The 21,474-nt window shown below is 44.3% G+C and overlaps 2 protein-coding genes across 3 annotated transcripts in view; one reads left to right on the top strand and one right to left on the bottom strand.

The window, feature by feature from the left end:
* Positions 1-21,474, top strand: part of slc5a10 (solute carrier family 5 member 10) — a 186,176-nt gene that overhangs the window by 67,963 nt on the left and 96,739 nt on the right. Inside the window, exons 7-8 of the mRNA XM_063059316.1 lie at positions 11,670-11,750; positions 20,455-20,660. Coding sequence (XP_062915386.1) covers positions 11,670-11,750; positions 20,455-20,660 — 287 coding nt within the window. The remainder of the gene's footprint in view (positions 1-11,669; positions 11,751-20,454; positions 20,661-21,474) is intronic.
* LOC134352111 (protein FAM83G-like) overlaps positions 20,643-21,474 on the bottom strand; it is a 55,322-nt gene continuing 54,490 nt past the window's right edge. For both annotated transcript variants that reach the window (XM_063059313.1, XM_063059314.1), the window contains exon 5: positions 20,643-21,221. In XM_063059313.1, the coding sequence (XP_062915383.1) occupies positions 20,778-21,221 (444 nt within the window). In that variant the 3' untranslated portion in view covers positions 20,643-20,777. The remainder of the gene's footprint in view (positions 21,222-21,474) is intronic.

Raw genomic sequence — 21,474 nt, 5'->3', positions numbered from 1 at the left:
AGGCAAATTTTGACAGTAAAATGAACCTTTGAACCTTTGAACCTTTAGAACAGAGATGAGGAGGAATTTCATTACCAGCAGGTGAAGAATCTGTGAAATTCATTGCCACGGGCAGCTGTGGAGGCCAAGTCATTGGGTATATTCAATGCAGAGGGTGGGTAAGTTCTTGATTAGTAAGGGTCTCAAATGCTACAGGGAGGTGGCAGGAGAATGGTGTTGAGAGGTATAATAAATCAACCATAATGGATGGCAGAGAAGACTTGATGGGCTGAATGGCCCATCCATGTTCCGATGTCTTATGGTTGTATGCTCACAAACTTACTGACCCTAACCTTTAAGTGTACGTCTTTGGAATGTGGGAGGAGACCAGAGCACCCAGAGGAAACACACACGGTCACAGGGAGGATGTGCTGTACCCCTCCTTGCAGAGAGTGGTGGGAAATGAAGCCAATCGGCGTAACCTGTTGTGCTAACCACTAGGCTACCTGCCATCCTTGACAAGCTGCTGCTTTATCTTTTTTAGTTACAACATAATTGAAAATGGTGCTGAATTTGATTAGAAGTGTCCTTCTTAAAGAACTTTGTTTGCAAAGAAGGTGATTACATGACAATGACACCACATATAAAGAAACTAACAGACGCCTATTCATCACTACTTAATGGGTTAAGACTTAGTAATCAATCATGTGTGTGATTAACTATTACTGAGATGAAGTGGAAAAACAAGTTTAAGAGCACAGACTTTGCTTGTGAAGTTTAATACACCCAATATGCTTGGAGGAACTCAGCAGGACAGGCAGCAACTATGAAAATGAAGAGGTCTCGGCTCGAAACGTCGACTGTTTACTGCACTTCCGTAGATGCACAGGTGGGCGCCGCAGTAGCACAACGCTCTTACAGCTTGTGCATTGAGCTTTGAGTTCAGTCCCGGCGCCCTCTGTAAGGGGTCTGTACGTCCTCCCTGTGGAATGCCTGGGCTTTCTCCAGGTGCTCTGGTTTCCTCCCGCAGTCCAAAGTCGTATCGGTCAGACTTTGGGAGGAAACCAGAGCCAGTACCAGGTTAGTAGGTTAATTGGTCATTGTTAATTGTCCCATGATTAGGCTAGGGTTAAAGTCGGAGGTTGCTGGGAAGCATGGTTTGAAGAGATAGAGGGACCTGTGATGTATCTAATAACTAAATAAATCCCATTAAATAAATAAATAGATAGACAGATACTCAGATAGGCAGATGGAAAGATAGATGGACAGATAGACAGACACACCCATAGCACACAGACAGACAGACAGACAGATAAATACATAAAAAATGCCACCTGTCTTGCTGAGTTCATCCAGCCTCTAGGGTTTAAAAATACATTCCCACCACATTACCATGCTTTCATCTTGCCAAGAATCCGAATGAAAAACAGCTGTATCTCTCTGTCTGCTGGCTCCCTTTGTCTTTCCTCTAGGAAAAGTTGTTAGTTTGTGGAGACTTCCTTGTGATGTCACACCGTTACTGAAGTATGGCCTCTCCCTCTCCCTCTCCCTCTTCCCTCTCCTCCCCCTCTATCCCTCTCTCTCCCATTATCCCTCCCTCTCCCTCTCTCTCTAACCCTCTATCCCTCTCTCTCTCTCTATCCCTCCTTCTCTCTTTCTCACTCTCTGTCTCTCTCTCTCTCTTTCCCTCCAACCCTGCAGCTTATTCTCTCTTGCATGCCCATTTGTTCCCCTGAGATTCTTTTACCTCTTCAGATTCAGATTTATTTATCACACATACTTCTAAACAGACTGAAAGTGCGTGGTTTGCGTTAACAGCCAACACACCCAAAGCTTTGCTGGTGGCAAGCCGCAAGTGTCATTACACATTCCAGTGTCAACATGGCATGCGCTCAATGTTCAGTTCAGCAACACAAGCAGCAGAAACGACAACAACAACAACAACAGCAGCAAAACAAGCCCCTTTCCTACCCACCCGCTCACACATAACAGAGTCAGGCCTCGAATCCTAGGACAGGCTGCCTCTAGGCCTTCAGTTCCTGGCCCTGAACTCTCAGACTCACAGACATCGGGTCGTCAGCCTCCAGTTCTTGGCCCGGACAAACGACCTACATAAAGGCAGGATTTACTGTGGCTAATTCACCAACACCTCCAAGAGGACCACAACCTTGTCATGGTTTGGAGGCCTGCGTGCCTCAGTGACCCAGAGATCTATGTTGGCTGGAGTCAGAGCTTTATGCATTGGTTCTTAGTAGGGTCACCCATGGTAAGCAGGTCAAAGGGTAGAGGTTAGACTAAGCGTGGTTCACCAGTCCTCCAGGTTCCAGGGTTCAGCTCAGGGCGAACAACCCTGACTGGTAAAACAAAACTGTTACAGAAACAGCAATGAAGAATCCTTCCACATCTGAGTGTGATGGTATTCCTGAGTCTCCAAATGGAGCTTGCATGACTGACAGTGCTGAAAACCGAGCTACTGACATGATGAAGAAAACCCTGAACTCCGCCAGAGATGGGGGAGCTTACATTGTGGTCTAAAAGTCAGTGGAATAATGGGCAGTAGAGAGAATTAGCCTACCGTCACGTTGGAGGAAACCGGAACACCCAGGGGAAAACCCACATAATTATGTCCAAACTCCAGAAGAATAACATCCAAGGTCAGGATCCTTGGAACTCTGAGGCAGCAACACTTGCTTGCAAATTCAAGTTTGACGTTCATTCAGCCATACACAGGAATACAACCAAACAAAACAGTGTTCCTTTGGGGTCAAGATACAAAACACAGTACCAACAGTCCCACACAGCACAACACACACATGTACCAGGGTGTACCAGGATGTGGCCACTGTCACATGCAGTACTTGGAGCCACAGGTGAGAGCTGAGTGTCCGATGGGGACCAAAGGGAGCTGCCCCAGAATGGATACGACAAGCCCCTTCACCAGAGGTGTTGCCCCTTCCTGGACACCCAATATAATACAGCACATATATATATAGCACATATACATAAGATAACAGTAAAACGTAGTCACAAAAATAACACAAAAATAAAATTGGATCTGCCTTGATGAAATGGTGGAGCAGACTCAATGGGCCAAATGGCCTAATTCTGCTCCTATATCTTAATATAGCCAAAGTCCCTGAAGTAGCATGGCTTGTAGATTGTTGGTGCGTAGGTTGTTGTCCTGGAGCCACATCTCTGCAAGAACAAGCACACAGCAGTTCCTCAACTCATGCCAGTGCAGCCACAGACAAATACCGTCAAGCTTGTCTTCCACTGAGCGAACGCTGACGAACAGCACCGACGAAAGGGTCAGCCCCCTACCCAGCCCACCACGTGCCGTGCCATGCTGCCTCTGGCGTCTCCTTCCCCGGGAAGCTGCAACAGGCGACCCCGCGGCTTGAGGGCCTAGTCAGCACAGCACCAAGGTAACACAGCTCCCACCGCCATTGCACTATTGGTCGTGTCACAAACAAGATGACCTACACCCACAGTGTTCCCTCAGACAGCATTAGAATCTCAGAATGGAGCAACACTCTCAAGTACTTGTTGGGATTTCAACCCACAACCTTCTATTCCAGAAGTAAGAGAGTGTTTGCTACTGATCTGTGACCGCCATTTAGGTTCAGTGCGGTTCATCATCATCATCGTTATGTGCCGTGTGGTATGACGTGGGTGATCATGGTCTTCCATCTGTCATAACCATGACTGTTCTTGGCAAATTTTTCTCCAGAAGTGGTTTGCCATTGCCTTCTTCTGGGCAGTGTCTTTACGAGAAGGGGGACCCCAGCCAATATCAATACTCTTCAGAGATTGCCTGCCTTGCATCAGTGGTCAGATAAGCAGGACTTGTGATATGTACCAGCTGCTCATACGACCATCCACCACCGGCTCCCATGGCTTCACATGGCCCTGATCGGGGGGGGGGGGGGCTAAACAGGTGTTACACCTTGCAGGTGAGCAGAGGGAAGAAGCTCACACCTCCTTTGGTAGAGACCTATCTCCATCCCAGTACAATTACACATGGGAATTTTTGATTTTGCGATTATGTTGGGTGGCAGGGTATTGTTGCTAATAACAGTAGTGCACTGCGATTACAATGCCAGTGACCTGGTTACAAAGGCAAGTCCAATCATACCAGATGAGGTAATCTGTTGCACGAATAAAACCAGTCAGTCATGTAAATAGTTTTTGGCAATGTTGACAATATATTTATATATGCTATCTGTTGAAAGGTTAAGGAATGTAGATTCCTTAACCTGTTTTGCTACACACTTGCTGCATGTATTCCATCCTAGAAAAGAGAAGGCCATAGCTTTCAGCAACCTGATGTGGTTGATTAATGACACCCCACTAACACCAACCTCACCCCATGAACAACTTCCAATTCATGTGGCTCGGTGGGCAGTCTCATACTTCGGAATCACCAGGTTGTGGGATCTAGTTCTGCCCCAGATAAACGAGTACAAAAATCCAAACTTTGTTGACACACTAGCCAGTGCTCCCTGGTAGATGTGCTGTCTTGTAAACTGATGTTACACCAAGGCTCAATGCTCCCTCAAGAGGTAAGAGATGAACTATTATAAGCACAAGAGATTCTCCAGGTGCTGGAAATCCAGAGCAACACACACAAAATGCTGGAATGACTCAGTAGGTCAGTCAGCATCTGTGGAGGGGAATAAACAGTTGATGTTTCAGGTTGAGGCCTGAAATTCCTCCTGACCTTTGTCATCTCTCAGTCGACATTGGTAATATAGATTTTCTGGTCATCATCACATTACTGTTAATGGGACATTCATACGCTCAAGTCAGCATTTCTGCATTGTAACAGAGGCTGCCCTTCAAGCATAGCTCACTGGACACTGTCGACACTTCCCACCGCCCCAGAAAAGCAGCCAGTATAACAAAGACTCTTCCCACCCTGGGTGTTCACACATCTCCACCCTCCCATTGGGCAGAAGATACAAACGCCTGAAAGCACATACCAACAGGCTCAAGGACAGCTTCGATCCTGTTGCATAAGACATTGGTTTGGAAACACTAATGCCCAGGAATGGAAACGTTGACAAAAAATGGTCCATCACAGGAAAAGCTCTCTGCACCACTGAAGACATTTACATGGAACACTGCCACAAGAAAGCAGTATCTATCCATCATCAAGGACCTCAACCACCCAGGTCATGGTCTTTTCTCACCACTACCATCGGATAGGAGGTACAGGAGCCTTAGGACCCACACCATCTGAACCACCATAGATTACTTCACCCACCACAATTCAGAACTGATTCCACAACCTAATGACTCACATTCAGGGTCTCTACAGCTCACGTTCTTAAAGTTACTTATTTTTTATTTGTACGATTTGTCTTCATTTGCACAGTCTGTCAGTCTTTGTTGACGTGCAGTTTTTCATAAGTTCTATTGTATTTCTTTATTTTCTTGTAAATACCTGAAAGAAAATGAATCTAAAGATAGCATATAGAGTCATTGAAAAGTACAACACAGAAACAGGCCCTTCAGCCCATCTAGCCTGTGCTGAACCATTTAAATGATCTACTCCCATTGACCTGCACCGGGACCATAGCCCTCCATGCTCCTACCATCCGTGTACCTATCTGAACTTCTCTTAAATGTTGAAGGTGAGCTTGCATGCTTGCATATGGTAACCAATACAATATGCCTTCCTAAACCCGTCACACCTACTGGGGCAAAGGCTGCCGACTGCAGCTCGTCAGAATCCTCTGTCCTGAGCCAGTCTTTTAAGTTATCCTCAGCTGCAGTCCATCCTCGAAGATCCTTCCTTTCCCAGGGATGAGATCTTTGGAGCTTTTGTCAGCACTTCTGTAGCGCTGGGTTTTTACAGGATGAAGTTGGGCTCCATGCCCAGCCCTCCTCCTTTTGCAGCCGGGCTTGGGACTGTCCATGGTGGAGTTACCACTATCCACAGCGAGTAGTTACTTTTGCCCACACTCCATCAGAATATGAACATCCACAGCCACCTGAGAACCCACCAAACGACAACACCTTAGGAGGACATCATTCTCGACTCGAGTGATCATGACCTGTCTTTCATATACAAATTTTGATAACAAACTTACTTTGACTTGCAAAGGTTCTTGATATGACAAAGATGCACTCTTGATTTGTCAGTCTACGTTATCAGAGGGAGTATCTGACCTCTTTGCCGTGTGTGGATGGGTGAAGAGGGACGCGACGCCAGTTTTGCGAATGTTCTCATGCTTCTGGAATTCGAGCAATGCTGTTCTTTGGTATTTGTGCGATTAGTAAGGAATGAAGGAATGCTGGTGAATTATCTCATGATTTCTCCCTTTGATCTATAATTAAGTCTGAAAATCTCAAAACTTGGCATAAGGGAACCTTCACCATCTGGAGCAGTCCTCTTCTCATCGCTAAAATTAGTCTAAGTCATTGTAAATTTATTATCAACTACAGATATGTCACCATATACTACCCTGAGATTCATTTCCTTGTGGACATTTACAGGAATATAATATAAAATATACAATAACATTTCATAAACAAAGACGGAACCACAACCAAAATGCAAAAGAAGACAAATCATGCAAATAATAAGAGGAGGTACAGGAGCCTGAATATTTCAGGAAGAGTGTCCTCCTCTCCGCCATCAGATTTCTGAATGGCCCATGAACCCAAGACCAGTACCTCCCATTCCACTTTGCATTATGCAGCACGGTGGCATAGCGGTTAGTGGAACACCATTACAGTGCCAACAATCTCTGATTGGGGTTCAATTCCCACTGCTGTCTGTAAGGAGTCTGTACTTTCTCCCCGTGACCGCGTAGGTTACCTCCAGGTACTCTGGTTTCCTCCGACTTTCCAAAGACATACAGGTTAGGGTTAACAAGCTGCTTATGGCTTACTAACCCGAACAGCTTTGTTAGTGATGGAAGCATGTCAACACTTGTGGGTTGTCTCCAGCACAACCTCAGACAGCGTTAGTCAATAACGCAAATTACCCATTTTACTGAATGTTTTGAGGTTTTAATGTACATGTGACAAATAGTTAATCTTTTATTTTTCTATTTTATTTGTTTGTTTTTGTAACATAGTAATTTTTTATTTATTGCACTGCACCACTGCTAAAAACAACACATTTCACAACAAATTGGTGCATGGATGATAGAAAAATTGAGAGACAGAGGAGGGAAGGGTTAGATTTATCTTTGTGTGGGCAGAAGGGCAGTACTGTGCTATAATGTTCTATGTTCTCTACGTCAGTGGCAATAAACTTGGTTCTGATTCTAAGGGCTGAATATTATGAGCGTCAACTGATGAATCATTTTTCACAACACACCTGACACTTGGTTTAGAATGACAATTAGGCCACAAGGTCTTCCGGAGTGGGAAATGGAAGACATCACAATGATGTAATCTTTTTCTAAGGTTAGAATTAAAGCACAGAATTAACACCTATACATAATGCTAATGTAGTGTGACAGGTCTCCAACATTTTTACTAGGTGACCTTCAGCAGAAAGTTATGACTTCCTCATGCTTGACTTACCCTGTCAGACAAGCATGGAGAACCTGGTTCTTATCCTTTGAAAAATGCACAGCTTCATCTAGCATCCATGATAGTTCACAGCTTCTATTCTGATGCTCAAGAAGTATTTAATAGGCAATGTGAGAGCAGAATTGGGCCATTCAGCTTATACTTTATACTTTATTGCCGCCAAACAATTGATCCTAGAACGTACAATCATCCGATTGTGGCATGCTTCCATTGATGCAGTGTGTTGTTGTCAGCTCTTTGAGGTAGGTGGACACGTCCCGTGGGGATCGATCGGCGAGTCGCGTCGTCGGGCACCCCTGGTTGGACCGAGTGACGAGGGAGGCTCTGCTGCCATTTCCAGCTGCCGGGGGCCCGGGCTGTCGATTGGGTCAGGCCCTGAAGCTGACACTTAATCCCGGAGGGTTGGGCTCCTGGCTGAAACAAGTCTCTAAGCCGAGTCACAGTTGCGGAGGCCTCCGCTCCAGCCGAGCCTCGGGCTCGATTTCCGAGGTCGGCGGCAGAGGCCTCACTTCCGACAGCTGTGGATATCCACCAACGGGGTTTTACGGTGGTCGCTCCGGGGAATCATCCGGGGCACTTTGAGGTCTCCGCCGTCACTTCTGTGTGGTCGCCTGCTCCGGAGAGGTGCTGGTCGGAATGGGCCGTGTCTCCAAGCGCTCCGGCACGGTAGCAGACCGCGAGTCTCCAGGAACGTGGTGGGCCTCGCTGGTCTGGTCCAGGTGCGGTCCGGAGTTTCAGAAGCAGTTCTGGCGCGGTGGTCTCCAGCTGGGTCAGTAGCTTCGCCAGGGTGTTGATCTTGATCTTGCTAGATTGGAGGTTTAGAAGGGTTTCTCGGGTATAGGATAGTGGAGAGGGCAGTTTGCTCAGGAGAGCACACGCAAAGTTGCCAGTTACCGGTGCCATCTTTAACGAATTATGGAGTCTGCTCTACAATTCCATCATGTCTGAATTATTATTCTGCTCAAACCCATTCTCCTGCCTTCTCCTCATAACTTTTGAAACCCTTGCTAATCAAGAACCTATCAGTCTCCATTTTAAATATACCCAGTGACTTGGCTTCTACAGACGTCCACTGCAATGAATTCCACAGATTCACCAGCCTCTGGCTAAAGAAATTCCTCCTCATTTCTGTTCTAAAGGTTCAAAGCTTCATTTTATTATTAAAGTATGCATATATAATACAACTCTGATATTCACCTTCTCCAGATAGCCATGAAATACAGAAAAATCATGGGAGTTGCAAAGGGACTTCCTTCTCTTCTGAGGCTGTGCCCTGTTTCATAGACTCCCCACTATAAGAAACATCCTCTCCATGTCCAGCGTATCCAGGCCTTTCGATATTTGATAATGTTCTATGAGATTCCCCCTCACTCTTCTAAACTCCAGTGAAATTCTTCACTTTGTCAAAGCTGCTGGGTGCAGTGGTTTATAAGGAAGCATTTGTGTAGAATCGGGGAAGATCACAGGGAAAATTGGATTATTTGAATAGATTTGCCGGGACCAATAAAATGTGGGCTTTCAAGATAATTGACCAGGAAGCCATTTCTGATTTCGAAGTGGAATGTGTCCTTGGAGCGGCATAATTGTTCTGTACTGTGAACTTCTAGTGAGAGTGACGAAAACTTATGATAGAAAGAGTCTGTGCAAGGGCTGGCCAATGGAAGGCAGAAGACAGACTCACATTGAAGTGCCATATTGTACGAAAAATAGGTTTCCATCGTTAGCATCAGAGCAGAAAGAATTAATTCTTCAGATCTGAAGCATTTTCACATACTTTTTTTTTCACTTGCGGGTTAATACTACACTGAACTCGCTAAAAAGTAATTAAACAAACGGAGACAGAGATTGCTGGAAACCCCCAGCAGTTCAGGCTGCATCTGTGGGAAGGAAAACATATGAGCAACAAACACAAAGTTCTGGAGGAACTCAGCAGGTCAGGAAGCATCTATGGAGATGAAATGAACAGTTCACAATTTGGACTGACGCCCTTCATCAGGACTTAGAGACAAAATCTGTTTCTTCTGCTGAGTTCAACTATTGAATGTTTCCAACATTTTGCTTGTATTTCAGATTTCCTGAATCTTCAGATTTTTTTTGTATTGTTTCCGAATAAGCAGCATGGTAGCATAGTGGTTAGCATAACACGACTACAGCACCAACGGCTCGGGTTCAATTCTGCTGCTCTTTTGCTGTAAGGAGTTTGCACGTTCTACCCAAGTGCTTTGATTTCCTCCCACGCTGCAAAGACATGAAGATTATTCGGTTGAAAGGTTGTTGCTGTTGAGTGGCATTGAGTCTGTGGATGGTGTTTTCCTGGCAAGATACAGAAGAAGATTGCCAGGCCTTTCTTCCATGTCAGACATCCCACCTCTCCCGGAAGTTCCAGGAGACTCCCACATATTGATAGTGGCTCCCTGATGCCCGCAAATTTTATACAATGTCCCGGGAACTGATTTTTTTGAGAGCGAGCACAAGAGCAAGAAAGCAAGCGCGCGCGAGAGAGCGAGGGAGCAAGCACGCAAGAGAGAGAGAGTGAGACAGCAAGCACGAGAGAGCGAGCACGAGAGCGAGAGCAAGAGCGAGAAAGCAAGCGCGAGAGAGAGTGGGAGCAAGAGGAAGAGCAAGAGCGAGAGAGTTCCAAAAAAAGAAAATATGAAACGTACGTCACCCCAGACAACACTAAATTGTACCCCTGCCTAATAGGAGTCAAAAATAATGACAGTGATGCTCGCTGCACTGTTTACAACAGTGAATTTTCTATTGCCCATGGTGGGTTAAGACTGTAAAAGACATGTTGAGGTGAGTTTAACAGGTGTCCTTCGTTCATTAGCACAGCTAACGTTATTTAAACTAGCTGGCTAGCTGCTAAGGAGCTACTCTATTGCAGACATCCCACCTCTCCTGGAAGTCTCCCGCAAATTGATGATGTTACCTCCCTGAAATGAGTTTTTGCAGGGTGGGATGTCCGCCATGTAGATACTGCTCCTGTCCAGGTTGGGACCTGGCCAGATTCGAAATCAGGGTCATACGCCTTGGAGTCCAGTACTGATGCCACTACACCACTGGCCGGCCCAAAGGTTAGAAGGTTACATGGGTGTAATTGGATGGCATGGGATCATTGTGCCAGAAGGGCCTGTTACCAAGCTGTATCTATGAATAAAATCTACAGAACTGTGCAAAAGACATAGGCATATATATAAAGCTAGGTTGCCTAAGACTTCTAATGCAACACACATAAAATGCTGGAGGAACTCAGCAGGCCAAGCAGCATCTATGGAAAAGCATGAACAGGCAACGTTTTCAAGGTCTTGGCCCAAAACGTTGACTGTTTGCTCTTTTCCATGGATGCTGCCTGGCCTGCTGAGTTCCTCCAGTATTTTGAGTGTGTTGCTTTGGATTTCCAGCATCTGCAGATTTTCTCTTGTTTGTGCCTAAGACTTCTGCACAGTACTGTAGTAATTTTATGTATTGCATTGTACCGCTGCCGCAATAAAAATAAACAAATTTCCTGACATATGTGATATGGGTCTCTATTGTGGACTGAGAGTGGGAAGGGGTCAGGGAGAAGGGAATCATGGTTGGGAAAAGGGGAAGAAAGAGGAGAGGGAGCAGGAAGCACCAGAGAGACATCCTGTAATGAACAAGAAACCACTTGTTTGGATTCAAATAACCTTGCCCGGTGTCTCAGGGCTGGGCGTGTCAGCATTCCTTCTCTCCCACACCCCTCTGGCGGCACTCCACCCTTGCCATTTCGAACATCCTTTGCACCCATCAGATTTGCTCCACGTTGACAAATACAGTACTGTGTAAAAAGTCTTAGGCACCCTAGTTATATATTGTATATGTGTCTAAGAGGATTGCACAGTACTATGTCTTAAAACTTTTCTTTTGTCTTCTTACATTCACTCTACTTTGAAATCTGTAACCCCTCCATTCTTCCCCATTTCTGAGGAAGAGATCCCAGGTCTAAGCCATTAACCGATTTCTCCTTCCACAGATGCTGCTTGACTGGGTGGATTCTTCCAGCACTTTTGTCTTTGTTACACCAGCATGAGATCTTATTAGATGTTCAATCTATTCTGCAGTGTTGACAAGTGAGGATAATAACTTAGTTTCATTCTGATTTGATCTGGTTTCAGGTGGCCTGGCTGCTGTTATTTACACTGATACTCTTCAGGCACTCGTCATGATTATCGGAACGGTGATACTGACCATTACAGGTAACTTTTGACCACTAGTTTTCTGGCATGACTGTGAGGGAGCAGATTTACTCTCAATTCACTAATGAGGTGGCCTTTCCTTGTTTGTTTTGGGACATTCCAATGCATTTTAGAGATAGGGAGTTTATGAGAAATTTACAAGGATGTTGCTGGGACTTGAGTTAAGGGAAAATGTTGAGTTGGCTAGGACTTTATTCTCAGGAGCAGAGGAGAATGAAGGGAGATTTGATGGAGGTTGGCAAAATGATGAGGGGTATAGATAGCTTTAATAGAAGCAAGCTTTTTCCGCTGAGGTTGGGTGAGACTAGAACTAGAGGTCGTAGGTTAAGAGTGAAAGGTGAACTGGTTATGGGGAACTAATTCACTCAGAGGGTGGTGAGAGTGTGGAACGAGCTGCCAGAAGAAGTAACGGATGTGGGTTCGATTTCAACGTTTAAGAGAAGTTTGGATAAGTGAGTGGATTTGAGGATGTGGAGATCTATATGGTCCCAAGTGTGGGTCAATGGAACTAGCTGGAATAACAGTTTGGCACAGACTAGATGGGCCAAAGGCCCCTTTTTATAGTGCTCTGTGACTATAAGAGATTGCTTCTTCTGGCTTGTGTAATTGGACAGCGAAGGGAGGAGATCACAGATTTAGGATACAAACTAAGGCATTTTGGACTGAGATGAAGAGGAATTTCTCTGTTTAGGGACTTGAAAATCTTTAAAATGCTCTTTGTCAGAAGTCTATAAATGTCGTATTATTGAGAATATCTTCAGTGTTGACTAAAAGTGCATTAATAATTAAAAACATTAAATTAAGTCATAATTGTGTCCAGTTCTGATCAGCACATTATAGGAAGGACATGGGAGCTTTGAAGAAGGTACAAAGAGGTTCACCAGGATGTTGCCTGGATTACGGAGTGTTACTAAAAGGAGAGCTTGGACAAGCTTTGATTGTTTTCTCTGGAGTGTAGGAGGCTGAGGTGTGAACTGATAAGATTTCTATAAAATTATGAGATATCAATAGGTAGTCAGTGTCCTACCCAAGGTAAAACATCAAATACTGAGAGCATAGCTGAGGGGGAAATGCTAAAGGCGATGTGCAGGGAAAGTCTTCCTTTACACAGAGTGGTGGGTCCCTGGAACATGCTGCTGGGGTGTTAGTGGTGGCAGACATGATAGTTTAAAAGACCTCTAGATAGTGTCATGATAGGATGCAGAGGACATTGACCAAAATTAAAGAGTATGACTAATGAGGATAAACTGAGTGAGCCAGGGCTTCTATCTATGGAGCAAAGGAGTTTGAGAGGTGACTTGACAGAGGTGTACAAGATGACAAAGAGACATAGATTGAGTTTTATTATTTCAGCGGATGACTGGGTGCAGATTTTACAACTAGTCAATACTTCCTCTATCTGTGCTAAACATTCCCTAATTCAACTTAAAGTTGTCCATAGAGCACATATGTCCAAAGATAAATTAGCTCGTTTCTATTCTCATATTAACCCTTTTTGTGATAGATGTCAGGGGCAGATAGCCTCTTTAACTCATATGTTTTGGTCCTGTCCCACTCTGGAAACTTTTTGGAGAGACATTTTTAATATTATCTCAAAGGTATTGAATATAGATATCTCTCCTCATCCTATTACTGCTATCTTTGGATTACCTAAAATTTCCAGTAATCTGTCTCCTTCAGCCTGTAGCATGATTGCATTTCTTACCTGAATGGCGAAAAGATGTATTTTACAACATTGGAAAGAGACTAATGCTCCAACTACCTTTTTTTGGTTTTCCCAGACGATATTATGTTTAAATTTGGAGAAAATTAGAAGTAATCTTTATGATTCTTCAGTTAAATTCGATCAGACCTGGAGATCTTTTATTCAACATTTTCATTTAATGTAATTATTTTTCTCTCGGTCCATATTTATATTCCCTTCTTGTTTTTTTTAAAATTGTTTTTAATGGAGGTCGGGTTTGAGGACGTGATTTTAAATACTTTAACTTTACTTGTTTCCTAGTTAGCCCATTGCTTTGCTTTGCTTTTTAGTTTAGTTGCACGGTGGGGTTTTTTTTTGTTTTTTTTTTCTTTTTCTATTGATATATATAAAAATTAGTATACTATTATATTACCTTTTTATTTTATGTTTAAATTGCACTGTTTGTATTAATTTTTTTCTGTATTAATATTTCCTGTAATATATTATATTCTAACAGTGTAATAGTGCCTATATGGCTTACCTTCTGTGTACTTATTCAATAAAAAGATTTAAAAAGAAAGAGACATAGATTGATTGGATAGCCAAAGACTTTTTGCCAGGGTAGAAATGGCTAATATGAGGGACCATAATGTTAAGGTGATTGGAGGAGAGTATAGGAGGGATATTAAAGGTAAGTTTTTTGCACTGAGCGTGGTGAACGCCCTGTCAGGGATGGTGGTAGAGGCAGATACATTAGGGGCGTTTGAGAAACTCTTAGGTAAGCACATGAATGATATAAAAATAGAGGGTTATGTAAGGAAGGAAAGGGTTAGATTGATTTTAAAAGAGGTTAAAGGGCCGGCATAACATCACGAGCCAAAGGGCCTGTACGGTGCTGTAATTTTCTATGTTCTAAAACAACACAATACAGGCCCTTCAGCCCACAATGATAAGCATCCGTTAGTTTTGCGAGACCATGGATCTGCACCCGGAAAGTCTTCACTCTCCAGGGCACCGGCCTGGGCAAGGTTGTATGAAAGACCAGCAGTTGCCCATGCTGCAAGTCTCCCCTCTCCATGACACTGATGTTGCCCGAGGGAAGGGCATTAGGACCCATACAGCTTGGCACCAGTGTCGTCGCAGAGCAATGTGTGATTAAGTGCCTTGCTCAAAGGCACAACACGCTGCCTTGGCTGGGGCTCGAACTCATGACCTTCAGATTGCTAGTCGAATGCCTTAACCACTTGGCCCTTCAGCCCACAATATTGTGCCAATATTCTGACCTCCTCACTTCCCACTTCTCAGCGTTGAACTCCATCTGTTGTGTGCTATGTCCTCAGTAGGGGAGGGCTGGATATAGACCATGTGCAGGCAGATGGGTTCAGTTTAATCTGGTCAGCACACACATTATGCGCCGAAAGGCCTGCTCCTGTCCTGGACTGTTCCATAGATTTTTGTAAAAGAAGGAACTTGGGGAAATAGGGAATGAATGGATAAATGCTACTGGAATTTATTCAGACAAATATAACGTTTTAAACAGGATATTAAGTTGGATGGATGGTTGAAGCTGGACTGAAGTATGCCTGCCATCCCAACTTACCCTGGCATAGGAAAAAAAATTATTAACTTTCAGAAACGTGGCTGAGGAGGACAGGTTTCATTCACTGACAGAGCAGCATTTATTTTAAGTGTCTGCAGGTTGAGTTTAATCTGATGTTGCTGGTCGCAGATTCGCTGCTTACTTGACAGTTCTGCAACAACTCAGCGAGACCCGCCTCACTGAAGTGAGCCACCAGACAGCCAGTGAACAACTCCACCCCGGCTGTGGCTGACAAATAAGCTGATCGAGAATGAGCCGGTCAGAAGGGCCAGCAAGAAAAATGGAGAGGTGTGGGCTGTGTGGGTGGGAAGGATGAGATTGACAGTGGGAGTAGGTTTTAATAGGTCAGCACGACATTGTGGGCTGTAGTGCCCGTACTCTGCTGTACTCTCCTATGCTTTATGACCCCACACCCTCAACACTGACCTTAGAGAGGGTGCAACAAGCATATAATAGAATTATTCAATTAGTAATACAATGAGGACAGTTTTACTAACCGTAAGAGCACCTCCACACCATCCTCTACAGGTGGGACTTCCCGGAGGCCAAATATTTTAATTCTGATTCCCATTCCTATTCTGACGTGTCAGTCCATGGCCTCCTCTTATGCCCAGGTGAAGTTACCCTCAGGGTGGAGGAGCAACACCTTATATTCTGCCTGGGTACCCGCCAACCTGATGGCATGAAAATCCATTTCTCCTTCTGGTGAACAAATCCCTCCTGCACCCTCCCCTATTCCCCACTCTGACCTTTCACTTCTTCTCACCTGCCCATTACTTTCCCCTGGATCCTTTCCTCCTAAGGTCCACTCTCCTCTCCTATCAGATCCTTTTTTCTCCAGCCCTTGGCCTTTCCCACTCACTTGGCTTCACCTAATACCTTCCAGCTAGGCTCTGTCCCCTCCCATACCCCACCTTTTTATTCTGGCATCTTCCCCCTTCCTCTCAGTCCTGAAGAAGGATCTTGGCCTGAAACTGTTTGCTCTTTTCCACAGAGATTTCCTGACCTGCTGAGTTCCTCCCAGCATTTTGAGTGCGTTGCTTTGGATTTCCACCATTTGCAGACTTGCTCGTGTTTGTAATACGCAAAATCTTGGAGCAACTCATCAGGTCAGGCTGCATCTACAGAGGAGAATAAAGTTCTGATCCTGATGGAGGGTCTTGGCCCAAAACACCAACTTTTGATTTATTTCCATAGATTCTTCCTGACCTGCTGAGTTCCTCTGGCACTTCGTGTGTGTTATCAAGACATACAGCACCCTTTGGCCCATCAAGCCCATTCCGAAACAATTTAACCTACCTAGACCCATTGACCCGCATTGGGACCATAACCTTCCATCCCCCTACTAGCCAGGTACCTATCCAAACTTCTCTTAAAAGTTGGAATTGAGCTTGTGCTGGCAGCTCATTTCACATGCACACGACCCTCTGAGAGAAGTTTCCCCTCATGTTCCCCTTAAACTTTTCACCTTTCACCTTTAACCCATGACCTCTGGTCATAGTCCCACTCAACCTCAGTGTAAAAAGCATGCTTGCATTAGCCCTATCTATACCCCTCATAATTTTATATTCCTACTTTGTTACTCTGGATTACCAACATCTGAAGAATCTATTATGTTTATTAACTTGGTAATGGGTGACATAGAATTTGATAAAACTCTTCATGCTTAGGACCAGCAGATTTTAAGACCATAAGATATAGGAGCAGAATTAGGCCATTTGTCATTGCTGATCCACCATTTCATCATGGCTGATCTGATTTTTCTCTGAGCCCCAATCTCCTGCCTTCACCCTGTATCCCTCCATACCATAACCAATCAAGAATCTACCAATCTCTACCTTAAATACAGATAAAGACTTGGCCTACATAGCTGCAAGTGGCAAAGAATTCCACAGATTTACCACTCTCTGGCTAAACAAATTCTGTCTCTTCTCCATCCTAAAAGGACGCCCCTCTGTTCTGAGGCTGTGTCCTCTGGTCTTAGACCCTCCCATCACAGGAAACATCCTCTCCACATCCACTCTATCGAGGCCTTTCAACATTCAATAGGTTTCAATGAGGTCACCCCTCATTCTTCTGAATTCAAGTGAATACAGGCCCAGAGCCAACAAACGCTCTTCATATGATAAGCCATTCAATCCTGGTTTTCTGGATTATTGGAGTGCCCTCTTGTGAATAATGTATTGCATTTTAATTCATAAACATTCAGTTGTTCCACAGTTGAGGAACAACTTCTCCAGTGAGCACTGAGAGTAAAGGGTGAGTTTACAGATACGCGGGAAATAGATACATTGACAAATACAGTACTGTGCACAAGCCTCAGGCCACTAACAATATATACTGTATGTGCCTACGAATTTTAGACAGTCCTGTATAGGGAAGGTTTCTGCCTCCACCATCCTTTTAACAGAGAGTTCCAGATCCCAATACACATCAAGTGAAAAATGACATCCACAGGTGAGCTTACAGTGAGTCTGGGAAACAAAGTCCCACTGAATTTACAGGGGGAGATGTATTAAGGGGAAAGAAATGGGATAGCAGATGCCAGGGTCGCAACAAATGGGATAGTGGATTTTCAGCAACTTGCAAGCATTTTCCTGTAAGCTGATGAGAATGTTCTTGTCATACAAAAATATGGCAATTTCTCCACTTCAGTTTAAAGTGGACCAATTTAACTTTTGATTGCATAATGTTAGATAAGGTGGCTGCAAGGAAGCTATCTCCTCAGGAATATTCCAGAAATGGAGAGTAACCTTTTAGAATTCAGTAATTTAACTGGAACAAAATTAAGATGGTGGGAAGATTAAAGAGGAATTTGTTTTTCATTCCATGGGCATGGGGATCTGGAATTCTGGTGGTAAACGCAGGAGTCTTCACTATACAGTACTCTGCAAAAGTGTCAGGCACATATATATAGCTAGGCTGTCAGGACTTTTGTACAGTACTGTATTTGTCAATATGGAGTGGAGAGTGAGTTTGTAAACCTGGTGGGAGCAAAGGATGGCGAGGGCGGAGCGTCGCAGGAGTGTGGTTGAGAATGAGTGCCAGGGGTGGCGGGTGGCACAGGTGCAGACACACCCAGCTCCGAGACACCAGGCAAGGTCATTTGATTCTAAACGATTGGTTTATTGATCATTACTGAATGTCTGTCTGGGTGCTTCCCACTCCCTCCCCTCTCCTTTCCCCTTTTCCCAACCATGATTCCCCTCTCCCTGCCCCCTTTCCACTCTCAGTCCACAGTAGAGACCCATCTCAGAATCAGGTTTATCATCACTCACATATGTCATGAAATTTGTTTTTTTTTGTGGCAGCTGTACAGTGCAATACATAAAATGACTACATGCAAGTGTCTAAGGCACACTAGCTATATATACAGTACGTACCTGAGGTTTTAGCACAGTACTGTATTTAGGGACATGCACTATAAAAGACATAACCCACAAGACTGGGATCAAGAGCCAAGAAGTGAGATAGGTCCCAAGAGTCTACTTTTGGTTACAATGATCAAAGGGGCTGATTTCTGTGTCATGAGTGTCCGTGATTCCATGATTTATGTTGGAGTGAAATTGGAATATACCTTGGTTCATTGATGCTAAGGCAACCTGGAACCTGGCCCCCAGAGGAACATGGGCTCTGGGACAGCTCTAGTTTGACATGTTTTTGTTGGTATATGCCTGCCACAGCACATGGCGTTGTGGTGAGTAGACTGCGAAGCTGAGGATCACATTAACCAGGATCGAATTAAGTAGACTCTTCCCTTGCAACACACACAGAACTCTAGAAGATCTTAGTGGGTCCGGCAGCATCCACGGAAATGAATAAGCAATCAATGTTTCAGGCGGAGACACTTAGTCAGGACTGAAAAGGAAAGGGGAAGACATCGGAACAAAAAGGTGGAGGATGGAAAGCAGACTAGCTGGAAAGTGATAGATGAAGCCAGGTGAGTACGGAAAGGTAAAGGGCTGGAGAAGGAAGGGAACTGACCGGAGAGGAGCGTGGACCGAAGAAGAAAGGGAAAGAGGGGATCTAGGGGGAAGTGATAGGCAGGTGAGAAGATGTAAAAGGACAGAGTGGGGAAACTCTTCCTTTTCCTTATGAAGTTGATATAGTCTTACACCACGGAAACAGGCTCTTTGGACCATCTGGTCCACGCCAACCAAGATTCTCATCTAAGCTAGCCCTACTTGCCCATAATAAACCCATGCTTTTCTCTCCATGTACCTGTCTAAGTACCTTTTAAATGCTGACATCGCACTTGCCTCAACCACTTCCACTCGCAGCTCATTCCATATACTAACCACTTTCTGTGCGAAAAAGTTGCCCATCAGTTTCATAGTAAATCTCTCCCCTCTCATGTTAAAGCTATGCCATCTAGTTCTTGAGTTCCCAGCCCTGGGTGCATTCATCCTATCAATACCCCTCAGAATTTTATACCCCACCCCTCATTCTCCAAAACTCCAGTGATAAATAGAAACGATCCGCTCAACCTCCCTCTGTAACTCAGTCTGAGTCTTAGCAACATCCTCCCAAATCTCCTCTCAACTCTTCTCAGCTTAATGGCAGTCCAGGATAAAGTTGAAAACACACTCAATTGTTTATGAAACAATATGGTAAAGCCATAACCTATAAGATATAGAAGATACAGGCATTCAATCGTGATAGATTTTTTTTAAACCTACCTTTCTCCCCGAAACTCTCAATTCCCTTACCAATCAAGAACCTAGGCATCGGAAGCATGATGAAATTTGTGGGCCACCCCCAGTGCATTAACACACTTCACTGTATGTTTCAATGCACATGTGACAAATAAAACTAACCATTATCAATCTCTGTCTTAAACCCGCCCAACTATTGGGCTCCACATCCCTCTGTAGCAACGAACTCCACACGTTCATTAGCCTCTGGCTGAAGAAATCCTTCCTCAACTCAGCTTCAAAGGGACAACGTCCCTTTATAGAGGATAATAAATCAGCCATGTGGAGTAGACTCAAGGGGCTGAATGGCCTATTTCTGCTCTTATGACTTAAGGTTTTGCAGTCTTATTCTGAGGCTGTGCCATCTAATCTTGAACTCTCCTACAGATGGAAATATTCTCTTCACATCCTCTCTGTAGGCCTTTTCACTCTCGAGTGACAACAATAAGGATAAAATATGAAGCTTAATGAAACAAATTTATATGGTTTAAAAAATAGATGAGAGGTGCTGGAGAAGGAGTGCACATTCAGTTGACTTGGATGCAATTTTCAAAAACATTTATTGCACATAAGCATTGCCAGATACAAGACAAGTTGCTCTTCTTACCCCTGAAACAATTCCACAGGCTCATTAACCAAAATTGTTAAAATAATAATTCTAGCATATGTACTGTGGTGTTATAAGTTATTTTTTTTTTAAAAACCTTATTTACATTATTCCTGTAGCTTTTAACAAGATTGGAGGGTACCACAACCTGGAAAGTGTATACCTAAAGGCAGTTCCAAGAAAGATTATCGCTAATACGACGTGCCACCTCCCCAGGGCAGATGCCATGCACCTCTTCAGGGATCCCATTACAGGAGACCTTCCATGGACCGGCATGATTTTTGGTCTGACCATCTTAGCCACATGGTACTGGTGCACAGATCAGGTAAATGTAAACATGCTCCACCTCACATTCACTTGCCTTTTATGTACAATACTGGAAGCAGCTTTATTTTAACTTAAGGGGGCTTGTACCAGATCCCACATCTTGGATCCAAGGTGGTCATTTGGTGGAGGGCTCTGGACTGATTACCATCCTGCTGGCTGGCAACTTCAGTTTCAAGTTCCTCAACGTTGATAGCTTGGAGACCGAGAGCCCCAGAGGTGTGGTTGTACCACCTATAGACATATCCATCTTGGAAGAAACCCCTTGCTGGGGGGCAGACTTCTTGTATGAATCGGACTCGGTCACTTTCAACCCAACTGTTGCGACTTTGCTGTCATATCGCTTTTGTTCGTGGTGTTCGGGTACAGAAGAACGCACCAAGTGTTTTGGGTAACTTTTATGCAACAACTGTGAGATCACAGGTTTGGCTACCTCCCTTCTGTTTTTGCTCAGCTCGGGGCTCCTTGAAATGGTGTCCAGAGGTGGCCGTAAGCTCTGGTTATTTGCAGCTGCCCTGAGCAAATTGGTTGATGTCTTTGTGAACATTGGGTACCTGTTCCTCTGTAACAGAGAAGAAGCATTTGTTAGAGATAAAGTTCTGGAGCTTCATGTTTTATGATACATACTGCTGCACTAGAATTAGCCAGAATTAGACCATCTGGTCCCTCCAGCACGCCCTTCCATTCATTACGATTGTGGCTCGGTCAGTACAGGTTACCTCCTCGTCCGTGCCAATTCCCTGTAGCCCTCAGTTTCTTGGTTTTCTGGAATTTCTCTGCTTCCTTTTTCAACACCCTTAATGGCTTCCCAAACC

Source organism: Mobula hypostoma, chromosome 9 (assembly GCF_963921235.1).
Source record: "Mobula hypostoma chromosome 9, sMobHyp1.1, whole genome shotgun sequence".
NCBI classification, from domain to species: domain Eukaryota; kingdom Metazoa; phylum Chordata; class Chondrichthyes; order Myliobatiformes; family Myliobatidae; genus Mobula; species Mobula hypostoma.
This window is presented reverse-complemented; position numbering and strand designations above follow the sequence as displayed.